At 36.9% G+C, this 14,448-nt stretch overlaps 1 protein-coding gene across 1 annotated transcript in view; it reads right to left on the bottom strand.

Annotated features, from left to right (window-relative positions):
• Nucleotides 1-14,448, bottom strand: part of axl (AXL receptor tyrosine kinase) — a 35,585-nt gene that overhangs the window by 17,589 nt on the left and 3,548 nt on the right. Inside the window, exons 2-7 of the mRNA XM_083525623.1 lie at nucleotides 14,176-14,392; nucleotides 13,554-13,654; nucleotides 12,708-12,890; nucleotides 8,230-8,310; nucleotides 7,939-8,054; nucleotides 4,597-4,792 (exon numbers count right to left, since the gene is read on the bottom strand). Coding sequence (XP_083381749.1) covers nucleotides 4,597-4,792; nucleotides 7,939-8,054; nucleotides 8,230-8,310; nucleotides 12,708-12,890; nucleotides 13,554-13,654; nucleotides 14,176-14,392 — 894 coding nt within the window. The remainder of the gene's footprint in view (nucleotides 1-4,596; nucleotides 4,793-7,938; nucleotides 8,055-8,229; nucleotides 8,311-12,707; nucleotides 12,891-13,553; nucleotides 13,655-14,175; nucleotides 14,393-14,448) is intronic.

Genomic DNA, 14,448 nt, shown 5'->3' with positions numbered 1-14,448 from the left:
TTGCTAGGCAATTCGCAAATATAGAGATGTTGCAAGGAAACTAGCGAATAACTAAGAAATAAAATAGAGTCTTCATCAACACTCAGTCTCTGATCATCTTCCAGCACAATCGCATCCTGGAGTGTTTTACTCTTCTTCAAAACACAAATAGGTCAAGGTATATTTAATTCATTCATTCATTCATTTTCTCCCGCTTATCCGTAATTCGGGTCGCGGGGGCTAAGCAAGTCTAAGCAGGCCCCCGCCTTCGACTGCTGCCCAATCCTCACAGCACCGTCCCTTACGGTCCCTCCTGCAGGTGGTGAGCCCACGGGAAGGGGTATATTTAATTTTATGAGCATAATGTCATATTTTATCCATTTATAGCCACATTTACACAAGCGAACAAGCATAAAAGCACAGCTTTATACATTACCATGAAAAGCTGTGAAGACTCTACCATGGCGGAAAATGTACTGACTGTAACAAAGCACTTGAACTGGAGACTCCTTCCTTTTAAAAACACCTCAATATAGAAAACTTATTTTCACCATATGAAAGACTGCTCATTTTTCTTTGTTGTATTATAGAAATATATTAATTGACCAACACCTTCTAACCAACTCAAGAATAAACCTGAAGTAAAAGGTAGCATGAAGGCAGCATTGCAGTTGATATTCGATGATATAGTCACGAGTTTCAATCTATTGATCCGTGTTCGTAGACACGAATTTTCCTCTTTTTTATATCACTCAGCACTACTGCCTCCGTCTGGCTCCGTATCCATAGCAACAGAGACAGAGCATCATGGGTAATGTTGACAGAAATGCCAAAGGTAATCTTTTTTTCCATTTTTATTCCATATTTTAGGGCTGAAAATATATGGTTAGGATAAGGGATAGTGTTACGGTTATACTGTAATAAATGTGTGTGTCTCTAATTAACGCTGTCTCCTTAACTAACTGAGAGAATATATTTACTGTAATTTGACTGGAAGGTCTATGGTTTATAATAGCGAGTAGCTTACCGAATATGAAGTAATAAAACAAGGATAAAATCTCTGCTTAAATGTTGATTAATGGTGCTTAAAGATTATAAAATCAATAACAAATGAAAAAAAAAAAATACAGTGTCTGTGGTATCCAGTGGCAGAAAGAAAACTTTGGCATAGGCACCACAAATACTTTCTATTGAAATACGTAGAAAATCGCCCCTCAGTGACACAGTAAAAGAGGGAAATTCGTGTCTATGAACACGAATCAATAGATTACATTTTCGTGACTATAATCACAAAATGCTGTAAGACTGGGACATACTGAGGCAGAGATGTCAGATATCTCCCTCCAGTGTGTTGGCTGATTATTTGAAAGACAACAAATGCTACAAGAAGTAGAAAATAGCGACGTTTTCCTCATGCAGGTTCTTAAAATTACAAAATAATTATTTTGCAGTGCATCATAATTTGATGCTTTCAAAAAATATATATTTTTTACATTCTTGCGTACTGACAATAAAACTGATGACACAAATACAACATGACAAGAATGAGCATTTTTATTAAAAAAATAAAAAGTCTGATGTTTATTAAACAAGATTTGAAAGCACTTTCTAAATCCTCTTTATTCACTTCTGTAAATCCTCTTTCTTTCCATTTCTGCTTTTGTGTATTTTCTGATGAATGATTTGTCTTTCTCACTTTGCCTTTCTTTCTCACTCTCTTTCTCTCCCTCACTCTCTCTCTCTCCCTTTCTCTCTCTCACACACACACATATACACACACACACACACACACACACACACACACACACACACACACACACACACACACACACACACACACACACACACACACACACACACATCCCTAAGGCCAAGCTGGCTCTGGGAAACAAGCAAAAAGCATGTTGTTTTTACTCCCTCCTCCACATTTTTCTGCTCCCACCATTACTCTATCTCTCCCAATTTTTTTCCCACACTATCATGCCTGTGCTTCGTCCTTTTCTTATACGGGAGCAGAGAAATCAGGGTCATCCAGGGTCGGGAGAGAGGGACCCCAGGAGCATTGGGGATGAAAGAAAGGAGCAAAAGAAAGGACACAGGCAGCTTGCTGGAGAAAGCAGGAAGTGCATTCCTGACTGGAATTTGAAGGATTTGCGGATGGCCAACAGGCACAATGAACGAAGAGAGAGAGAGAGAGAGAGAGAGAGAGAGAGAGAGAGAGAGAGAGAGAGAGAGAGAGAGAGAGAGAGAGAGAAGACCACAGATAAAGTGTGCGATGGGGGAGGGGGAAAGAACGAGATTAGGGTCATAATCCGATCACGCCGCAGCAACTAACATGGTGTAATGAACACGTGACACACCCCTGTTGTTCAAAACACAAATGACACATACTAACAGGGGAAAGATTAACCATCCACATAGGCCATGCCAAAAACACACACATACACACAATGATGCTGCCTAAGTATATCACTGGTCAGTGTGACAAAAGTAGAACGTAAACATTTTATAATGAGACTCCTGGTATTTATAACGTATTCTCTCTCACCCTCTATGCATTATACCCTTTACCCTTTAACTTTTTTTGTATATTTCAATACTCAGTCAACTGCTACACAGATTCCGTCTCTCTAATTTTACTTCTCTTTCGAAGTAAAACAATGATCTTTGCTTACTCATCCATCTAGTGAAATCCTTTTTCCCATCTCAGTATCACAGAGGGAATATTGTGCATGAAGGAACATCATGGGTAGGGTGAAAACATCAAAAACTGGAGTTTGAAAACTGGTATGAATATGCTTAAAATCTTCTATGTCTTAATTTGACAAATAACCTTACATTCTAGGACTATTCTATTTTTTATTTTTTAAACATTTTATTGGTGGCATTTGAAAGAACGCACCCTTTTCTTTTCTCCCCCTATCTCTCTTTTTTCATAGTCACTTCTTCGTCCATTAGGCTGTGTGGAAAAACCCGGCTGTGGCTCAAACCTAGACACAGTACTGCCACATAGACACCATGGAGCCACACTTGCCAATTCAGGACATTTCTGAAAGAACCGCACTCCCATCTTCACACACATACACAGCTTTACTTATACCCTTAGTTAATCCTTTTCCTCTCACCCCGCCCTGCTTGGTTTGAACTTTTCTCCAGGAGTTTACATTTGAAACTGGGTCTCATGGTGGGAGGAAGAAACGGATGGACATTCTGCACCTTCTGTTTATAAACATCACATTGCTCGTTTACCTTGGCCACAGAAATAGCAGTGTGTGTTCGACTGTAAAGAACTTTTTCTACCTTTCCAAGCACTGAACACTGCACTCGTTATTTCTCCAATCTGACTCAGGCCATGACAGTTATCTACAACGATTTTTACAAATCCTGTGTTTTTTTCTGGACTGTGAGTACTACAACCGGGAAGTTAAGGAAGGAACAAAACTCTCTCTTAAGCTTAATAAGAGAAAAAAAGCAGCTTTTTGTGTTACCTAGACTTTCCAGTGGCAGAACGCTGACACTGAAGGCTCCTTCAAAAGGTTTTCTAATAAAGATCTTCTTGCAGACATTATTACACGATGACCACCTACACACCCGAATCCACTTATTTAGATATAGATATATTATTATAACATTATTATTAATACAAGTACATTAATATAACCCTAGCACAATTGTTAAAGCTGATGTCAAAATGTCAGAGATTAATCCCCCCCTTCACATTTCTGCATTCATACCTGTTTTCAGGGACATGCGAACTTGTTTTTATTTATGTAATGTCCCCACCCCTGTCTCATCATTGGTTCATGTCTTCACATGTCTTTTTCTGGATAGCTGTTCTCACTTCCTTGTTTGATTTATCTGTGAATAAACACCCCTTTGCTTCCTTGTTGTCATTGCGGAGTAATATGTTCAGATCTCTGTTAATTACTAAGCTGTTTTTGTTCCATGTTTCAAGTTTTTGATTTACGAGTTTCGAGTTTGTGAGTTTGCGTTCTTGGGTATTGCTGTTACATACTGTAACATACAGCGGTTGTGGAATTTAGACTGAGACAGAGGCAGATTATTTACATATGCAAACTCTCTCTTTCTTCAAATAAATGTAATCTTATCGCAGTATTTTGTCTTTGGCTATGATTAATCTTGTGACTCATCTGAAAAATAACTAGCAAAAACTTTTCAGTCAAATTTTGCACTGCAAAAAACATTAAATAAAAAATCAATGACAACTTTGCTTGCAAATTACCATGATATTTTGTTGGATAATCCAAAGTTATTTGAGAATTATTCCTTGCTTGTGGCATTATTGTCTATCATGTGATAATGTTTCAAATGAGCTATTCGGGAACAGGATTGTAAATTTGTGCATTTTATAATAATAATGATTATAATAATAAATAAAAAAATTTCAAGTTTTGTAAATGTGGAAAAAAGCTGCTTCCTACTGTTTTTGTATCCCTGCATTATTTCACTTAAACAATATAGCTCGTTCTCGGAAATGATGATGTTCTGTCAAATACCGTTGCCTCTGGTTATAATGACTCCCATTTGTGATCCTGGAGAATCAGTATAATACACCTGTGTTATTGATTTAAAAAATTTGCGTTATTGAAAACCAACCTCCTTCACTGGTGCTAAAGTTCACCCATGGCGTCCAATCAGAGAATCCTTGGCTGCTCCGGCAGGCGACTCTGACATCATATTGGGTGAAAGGTTTCAGGTCAGAGATCAGGTAACTCGCAGGTGGAATGTTAATGTTTTGGTTGTGGATCATGTGATCTGGATTCAAGATGGAGTCCTCTCCTGATGGCTTAACCTAAAGGACCGAACGATGAGACTTCACTTAAAATGTAAAGTACATCACTTTTTTCTTTAATCATAACTGATATATTTCCAAGGGACAAAAGCGTACAGTTTGTATAGGGAATAAAGTGGATAAAGCCACTTGAATCTCTGTAAAATCTTTCTCTCGTGTTAATGACAAATTAACAAGAACTACCATTTAAATTATAAATTTCAATTCTATTTACTCTTTGAGCTGTCCCTTAAATTTGAATGCATCAACTGTAGCAAAGCATCTAACTTATATTTATTAGTTCATCCATTTCTTCATTCATTTCTTCATTCGTTCATTTATTCATTCATTGTTCATTGTTAAAAGTGCTATACAAATAAAAGTAAATGTAATTAAATTGAATAAAACATTTTAGATTTTCTCTTTCACTTTGTTACAAACAAGAAGCAGTCCCTTCCACTTCCCTTTTCCCCATCATTCCCCTTCCTTCTGGCTGTAAGTGTCTGGGTGTGTGTGTGTTTTTGGTTAGTGTGTATCTGATCATTGGTTTTAGTCATCTAAACTCCATACACACAAACAGTCTGCTCTTTAGAAAATGCCTTGCTGTTCTTGGCTGCTTTCGGGACTCATGAACTGTACGCTTATTGATAGAACTCATTAGCATTCGGCTGGAGCGCAAGACACACTCTGAGGCTCGGCAGGGCACATGAAATCCCTTCAGATCAGCAAAAAGCAGCAGGGAGGGAAAAACGTGCTGCCTCTGCAAAGCCTGCACAATAAACGCCATCAAAGAGCTGAGCGCTGGCCTAAAGTTTTACCTGAATCAGCTATTAAACCACATGAAAACAGCCATAAAGCTTTCAAATTGTCCTCGTCTGTGTAGCGGATGCAATACCGATGCCTTCTGCAGAAAGACATGAGCTCTCGCAGCTTCTCACTCGCATACTCTGGCTTCCAGTTCTGGAGCTATGGGAATATTGTTAGATTTGTACTAGCAATTGACAAATTACTGCCATTGCTTGTAGTTTAATAACCACTAGTGTTGTCACTATCTAGTAAAGAAAAGATTAAATAACACTCGAATCAGTGTGAAATTGTTATTCATTTATTTACATGTTAAAAGCTAGCATTCAAACTAGCTTTACTGTCAGATTAGCTATTTAAACTGTACTAGCCACACACTCACCATAGGCACCAACCATCTCTGCTACATCCTTTTGTGCTTTCTTTTCCTTCATAATGTCTCTGTAGGCATTTGAATGAGAGGTCATATGCAAGAGGATAAAATGTAACCAGGGTTATGTTTTTATGGCTGTAAAAAACACTTGAGCACACGTAGCATAGAATCGATCAAATGTCTCTTTTTAACTAGTTATTTGGATTTAGTGTGTTAAACCTAATTGGCAAAGAATTGAGGGAAATCTTTCTCTCGTGTTATTGACAAATTATCAAGTTAAATTATAAATTTCAATTCTATTTACTCTTTAAGCTGTCCCTTAAATTTGAATGCATTAACTGTAGCAAAGCATCTATATTTATTAGCTCAAACATTTCTTCATTCATTCATTCATTCATTCATTCATTCATTCATTCATTCATTCATCTTTAGTAACTACTTTATCCTAGTCAGGATCATTAAGGATCCACAACATAACCCAAGAATGCTAATTCCAAGACTAGAATACACCCTGAAAGGGACAAAGTGTATCAGGCAGTACAATACACACATATATATATATATATATATATATATATATATATATATATATATATATATATATATATATATATATATATATATATATATATGGTATTTTTGGAGAGGTGAAAGAAAACTGGGAACTGAGCTGAAATGAAGTAAACGTGAAATTCTGAATAGACTATAAATCAAGCTCAAAACCAAAGAAAGGACTCTATCACTTCACCATTCCTCGAAGTATGATCCTCTATCCTCAGTCATCTGTTTTATTTGACATGTCTTCCCTGATGTCGTTATTCAATAGGGGACCCTCATATAAAAAAATGTGTATTACTTGTATATTAACTTTAGGTCATTTGCCCCATCTAATGTTTATTGCATTTTCATTTATAAGCCATATCTCAGCCATATCTGTTCTACAGATGTGAAACCATAAATCCCACTTTGCCTGTGACTCGATGATATTAATACACCCAGGCATGAAACCTCATTGCCAATATGGCAGACGATTGACCACACGCTTTGTCACGCGTCAAGCGAAACCCAAGATGGTGATAACAGTGCGGTGATAAATGAAGCACGAGTGGCCATGGACAGGGGGATGAATGGATAAGTGGAGTGGTATATGAATCATGAGTTCTGCAGTTAATCGAGAAGTCATTGTTTGGAAGACAGGAACAATCTTGGCCTGGCAAAAGTTGAAAGTTCTGAGGCACACACGAGGCAGCAGGAGGAGTCATCAGTGAGTCACAGCTCAGTGATTCAAAATCTTTACAAAAAAAACAGCAGAGTTTAAGTGACAAGCACTTGTGGATTGTGAGTCATATATGGTAGGGCATTCCTCTGGCCTGGCTCACATTGGCAGAGATTCAAATCATTTTTCTGTGTCCATACACCTTGTTCTATGATAATAAAGCCTTGTCTTTTTTTTCATGTTTACCTGCTCACATTCTTTCTTTGTGGCATCGTTTTTTCTATTTCCCAAAGGTACTGTATCATTTTCAGGTTCTTCAGGTTCACCACCATGTTGGACTGTTAAAATGTGTTTCTCTTTCTCTCCCCTTCCTATACTGAGCCCCTTTTAGCTCCCTCTTAGGGTTCAGGATTGTAGGGGCACAAAACGGGGTGCGTTTATTAGAACCAGATGTTTTGGGGTGGTGCTGGACTGCAGAGAATCTAGATACGTAGACCCACATATATTCATTCACACATACATGGAAAGAGTTCCACCAGGACAGAGAGGGGCCCCCTTGAAGAGTGAAACCTGATCCAAAAAAACAAGATGGGACTCATACAGAACTTTCAAACTTAGAATGTATATATAAAACGGACATATTTATAGACCATTGCTTTTCTATCTTTTCTACAGAGGAATAAGTGTTTCTTCCATACAATCTTGCATGTGCATGCAGAATGCATCATTGTTTTGCTTTTTTTTTATAAAAAGAACTACATGTATGCCTTTTACCTGCACTGTGCAGAGATTAATGGTGTACATTCCTCCAAAGCCCGGGGACCAGGACAGACGAATGCTGGAATTAGTGATCTCCACAGCTTTAATATTGTGTGGTGGGGCAGGGAGGACTGTACAGAGAAATAGGGAAAGAGGAAAGACAAAAAAATGAATGATGTAACTACTGGTCATTGTAACTGAACTTCTAAAGTGAGGAGAAGTTTACAAAAAAAAGAATTAAAGAAGGATGTGAAAGAGGATGAGCTCAGTTCCACAGTCACCACATGGTGAAAAACATACACTTACCCGTTATAACTCCAGAGCTGGATGATGCTACACCTTTGCGATTATGAGCTTCGCAGGAGAACGAGCTTGTTTTGTTCAGTCCTGTAAAATATAAAAAGAAAAAATATTTAAAAAATAATAATTTCAAAATGTAATCTATCTTATTGTTTGACCATTCGGAATGACCAAACAGGTGACTTGTTATTCAGTCTGGCCTGATGACAGATTGTTGTTGAGTGATTCACTGTGTAAGAAGAAAGAATAGTGGTTTATGATCAAATGCAAGGGTTTAAAAAAGAGCTGAGCATGAATGTGTCACTTCTGCTTCTCGCTTATTGAGAAATGCAAGGATATGCACTCAAACACATGCTGACATTCACAAAATCCAGTGAAACAATGGCGGTCTTAGAGGGTGACTATTATACACATATACACGTATACACATACTTATATACACACATACACTGAAATCTTGGCACATTCTTTGAAACGGATGTTTAAGGGGTCATTAAGAAACACTGTGCATCCATTGTGTTGGGGCCAAACAGGGGGACAGAGGGTCACAAGATTCGATGAATATTGCCTGACATGTATGTGCACATGTGTGTGTACATGTAAGTTTGTGTACTCTGTGTTCGATCCCCAAAACTCGCTCATTGCTCATTAGGTTTAAGATCTCACTTAATGTCGTTTACAGGAACACTGTGAACTCATTTCCTCAACAGTTGATTTGTTTACTGTAATAAACAAGGTGAGTGTCCTTTGACATTTTCCATAAACTTTCACACATTATTTAACACGTTCTTATTGCAGTAGCCTTAAAGAGCACTGAAGGTTCCTAAAAGATATTGTGGTATTTGGACAACTGGAAGACTAACAAGAAAAAAAACCTTGACAAGACTTTGTTATATTCATTTCAATTTGAAATGTGTCATTTTTAAAAGCAAATAAATATGACACTACAGGACAAACTAGAAGACAGATTACAAGTTGTGCAAGAGTTTAAAAAATATTGTGTTGGTCCCCCTTTTACTGCCAAAACAGTCCTGACCCGTCGAGCATTAACATGATTAACTTCCTCAGCAATTTGATCTACAGTAGCTCGTCTGTTGTATCGGACCATAAAGGCCAGCTTTCGCTCCCCATGTGCAACAATAAGCCTTGGCCTTCCATGACCCTGTCGCCTGTTCACTGCTGTTCGTTTTTTAGAAGCCTTTTGATAGATACTGACCACTGCAGACCAGGAACATCCCAAAAGAGCTGCAATTTTGGAGATGCTCTGACCTAGTCCTCTATTCATCACAATTTGGCCCTTATCATACTCGTTCAAATCCTTATGCTTGCCCATTTTTCCTGCTTCTAACACGTCATCTTTGAGGACAAAATATTAACTTGCTGCCTAATATATTCCACCCACTAACAAGTGTCATGCTGAAGAGATAATCAGTGTTATTCACTTCACCTATCATAATGTTATAATGTCATAATGTATAAGTATTGGCCTCTCTTAATACATAAAAATATACAAATGTATATGAATATAGAAGTAATTAAGAAATAATAACAAAAAGGTTTTATTACTTTATGCAAGTCCAGTTTTATGTTTTATACCACAGTGATGTATTCTTAATTCTTGATAGTCAAGTCTCTATCACAGCAGCTTGGACACTACAGGCTGCATGGTTTATATTAATATGCTGGTTTTAATCATTTATTTAACTTTAATGACGTAATTGTCATATGCTCAATCAGGTGCGCTTTTTAATAATATGTGATTTGGCAGTTATAGAAAGACGTGAAAGGCTCAGAAGGTTTCCCAGTACAAAACTGGTGATGCAACAATTATTCATAGCTACATTATGACTTATTTCACAATAACACTAAGTATTAACTGATAAAAAAAAAAATAATTATGAGCCATTCATCGATTGTTATGTAGAATAAGGAAAATTTAAAAACACCTCACATTACCCTCAATAATTACATTCATATAACAGCACATACCAAAGAGGTTTATTCGTTACTTATGGTATCATTGATTTTCAGCAAATACCTGTTTTACATTTATAGTAAAACACAGAGCTGTTAAGTTTTGTGCCAGGAGCCAGTGGTCTGTGTAAAAAGCCAACAGATGTGTTTGTTTGAGTGTTTGTGTGTGGTGGCTGGCATGAGTCGCCCCATTCCAATGATGTGAGTGTAACCACTGGTCAACCATTCATGATGATTCAGAGCCACTAGCCCCTTCAGCAGCCCTCTATTTCTGTCCGCCAGTCTGTCTATCTCCCTCTCTCGCCTTTGTGAGTCAGTGCTTAGAGCTGCAAGTCTGTAAAGCTGGAACTACAACAGACGCCGCATCGGTCATTCTGGCATAGCAACTGTTTAATGCGCATTCCCTCGTTTTCTCCTTCTCTTTCTTCCCCGACAAACTTTCCTCTTATCTCTTGCCACACTGCGGCTTTTTGAGCAGCCACCGAAAGGCAGATTCTTATTGAGTGAATTCAGGCTGGCATGCAGCCAAAACAGAAATGTGTGTGCGCATGTCCGTGTGCATGTATAGAATGCATTGACTGGCAATAATATTCCCACTTTCGATGTTGAACATTTACACGTTTTCCTGTGTTCTGGTGTTTCATGCAAAAAAGGCACTCAAACATACCAGTAATAAACAAAAGAAAAATGCCTAAATCTTAATGCTTGTCTCCACTCTAAACGCTACAGCTCTTGTCTAGTTACCTCCTATTATATTATGAGTCAAGTTCCAAAACAGTGAGACACCTAGTAAAAGTTACATTCATTGGAGACTTGTTACTCTTGTTGCTTTCTTACATAATGACGCATATTCTCAAGAAATGGTAACAGACTGGTCAATAAATGGAATGAAATCAAGTGCTTGATCTGCTGACAAGATATATCTGCGGTTGGTTAGTTCTCAGTACTTGAGCACACTGCAAAATAGGCTCACACAGTAGTGTGAAGTTTCACATTCGCAGCATTTCTTCATTTTAATACACTTTGTACTTCTCCCAACCCATACAATGAATACTATTATATAGGACAAACATGAAGAAACCCATTTAAGCTTCACACTAGCACACTACTGTCTCTCTTTGCTATCTTTGTGTGTGAAAAATCTACTCTTCTGAAGTTGTAGTGACAAAGTGTTTGCCAAAAGGTCAGGTGTGTGATTGATTAGGTAGAAGAATGAATAGGTAAAAAGGATGTTTGTATGGCATGAGAGAGGGTTGTTGGTTGTGAAATTGCATTGGTTGGTTATTGTGTTGTGTTTAGGAAACCAGTTATTGATTCCTTAAAGACTTCAAATACTATATAAAAATAAAGTTACATATTAACCATAACGTATGTTGCCCAATTCTGATGCAGATACATGAGTATAGGTAATTCTTCTTTTTTCCTAAACATAACCCACCTTGGTGTCCCAAGAGATATATTTCTATACCACCCTGTTTCTTGTTCCTGTTCACAAAGACAACTAATCTTTCTGAGTTTTGCTACAAAAGAGCTACAGAGGTTTGTTGAATTAAATGTTATGTAAGGAATTGGTTGTGACTTTTTTTTTAGGGTCATTTCTCAACTATTATGGTCAGTGTTTGTTTCTATTCAGCAGAATGAAAAAACAATTACAGAGTTCCTTTTTGCAAGAAAACATTTTAAGGAAACTCCCAAATTAGGCCAAAAGAATAGAACGATTAACTCTTTAACTTACTCACTTACAAACGGACTAACTTACATTACATACCTACTTATATTAACAGCAATCATGGTAAAAACAGCAAAGATTCTACAGTACAATTCTACAATAACATTGAAAAAAAATTGAATAAAGAAATCTCTACAAATATATAACACTGGACTATCCTTCTTTGGAGAGTATAATCTAAGTAACCAGATCTAAATTCTCTTACAGAGATCAGGATCCCTGAAATCCAAAAGTTACTCAAGACTTCCACATGAATTTTAAAATAATGAAACGTTCCATACTTTCTAATATACTTTTTAATTTTTTATTATCAAAATAAAGTATGCAAAGAAAAAACATGAAATATAATATACATTTTGAATGCTATATTAGTGTCAACTGAATTTCCAAACATGACAGGCTGCAAAATCTGGAACATATTATTTCCTGGCGTTTTATTTCCCATATTTCCTTAAAAAATAAAAATTATTCAATATTTTAGGGCTTGTGTAGATTGTTTTATTAAATCACATCTGATTTAATCTTATGTGGGTAGGACAGAATGGCTGTATGCCTTATTTTTCTGATAATTATTGATTTTCATGGTTCAAAAACAAGAATCTGGAGCACAGACTTAAAACTAGACAGTTAAAAACTGGCAAAAGAACAAGAATTTTTCAACCGTCCAGTTTAATGAGTATTATAAATTAATAAATTAAAGGGAAACAGCCTAAATTAGCAGGTGTATCGGAGTTCCTATTAGAGTGACAGAGTATTTTATGTATATCAAAAATAGAAGTACCTGTGAGGTTGAGGTTGGATGGAGACAGTGCAATAAGATCATCTAGCGTATTAAGAGGAATTCCATCCTGGAGCCAAATGATATGGACGGGTTCAGGGGGCCCATGAGCAACACACTGCAGACTCAGGCTCACATTCGCCACTATGGATATGTGGTGGGGTTCAACAGAGAAATGTGGCAGTCCTAGAAAAGAAACAAGAAAATTAAAGATGTAGTTAATATATTTAATGCAATGCATTTAGGTCATTTTTAACCTTAATATTGACAAATGACAAATTAGAAGTAGGGAGATTAGTTTTTATCCTTTACACAAAGATAAACTCTATGCCACAGATTATATTAAAAATAATAAAAAATGTTTCAGGAACAGAAACTGGCTACAGGGTTAAACATATTACGTGCAAAATCAAATAATTTTTATAGATACACTGTGGAGGAAATCTACCCTGTTCCACATACAAGAGCTTAAAGATGTCTAGATGGTGTCTATATTAACAGTAAATATTTCTCTTTGCCAAGCTAAATTACACACTTGTGGATGTTAAGTATTGATATAATAAAAGGATATGTCTTATTTTCAAATGAGAACTGGTTCCTGGGTGGACAAAAGCCCACACATTGCACTTATTCAGTGAAAACCTTTACAATTCTGATTGGATGCATTCACGCATTTGGCATTATGTCACATTTTAAAGCATCTGACTCAACCGGTTACTTTGTGAAACTGTTGCTTAACAATAACAATGGGGTCAGTGAGTCAGATTTGATGCCACGCTCATAGATTGCATTCCTTCCCCTTATTTAGACCGCACAAGTTGACCACATGTACAACGAACTGAGATCTACCTTCTAGTTGCAGGTGTCCTTCAGAAGATACTGTCTCATTATTCCCAGTCATCACCGCACAGCGGTAGGCTCCCATGTCTGACAGCTTAACATTTGCAATCCTGTGCACAAATAAAACTTTTATTTAGATTATATTGTATTTTCTGCTTGAGTTGAACAAAAGTAAATATGATTTTATAACTGGACTATGGATACCTAATTACATGTGACTTGCTAAATACAGCTAATATTGATCATATTATTAGAACAGGCTAAGATTTTGCAGAAAATAATCTTTACATGACAGTGAATCAGTCAGCGGCATTGAACAAGGTTCAAAACCAATGTTAAGATGTGAACAATAAAATGAGAAGTAAAAGAATTGATTAAACAATGTAATATTGCAACTGTATTGCAAAATTTGTCAAAAAATGTTTGATATCCAATATTTGCTTCTGTAAGGCTACAGAAGAGCTAAAATGTAATGCAGCTAACAACTAAGAAGGTGATACTGATGTAAATACAGACTGTGCCTTTGACACATGTTCAATTGACGAAAAAAAATAATCATAGACATAAATGTTAACCACCAAACATAACGGATTACATATAATATACACGATGCACATTTCATTAAATGTACCGAAGTGTACTGATGACGAGCCACGTGTAATCGTCTGGGAGCATCTGAATTTGGTTGGTGTTAGAGTACTCAAGCTGCTGCCCTTCTTTGTACCACAGAATGTCTGGAGGGGACTCATCACTTTTACCGCTTGCATCCATCAGCAAGGCACACTGCATTTCCACCGGCTTCCCCAGTGATGAAATTATATCCCCTGGGCTTTGCTTGAAGTGCAAACCTTAAGAAGAAACATGGAGAAAAATGTCAGCTCTGAAGTACTGTCAACAGTGGGAT

This window comes from Silurus aristotelis (genome assembly GCF_946808225.1).
Source record: "Silurus aristotelis genome assembly, chromosome: 22".
Classification (NCBI taxonomy): Eukaryota; Metazoa; Chordata; class Actinopteri; order Siluriformes; family Siluridae; genus Silurus; species Silurus aristotelis.
The sequence above is the reverse complement of the archived record's forward strand: the minus strand, read 5'-3'. Positions and strand labels throughout refer to the sequence as shown.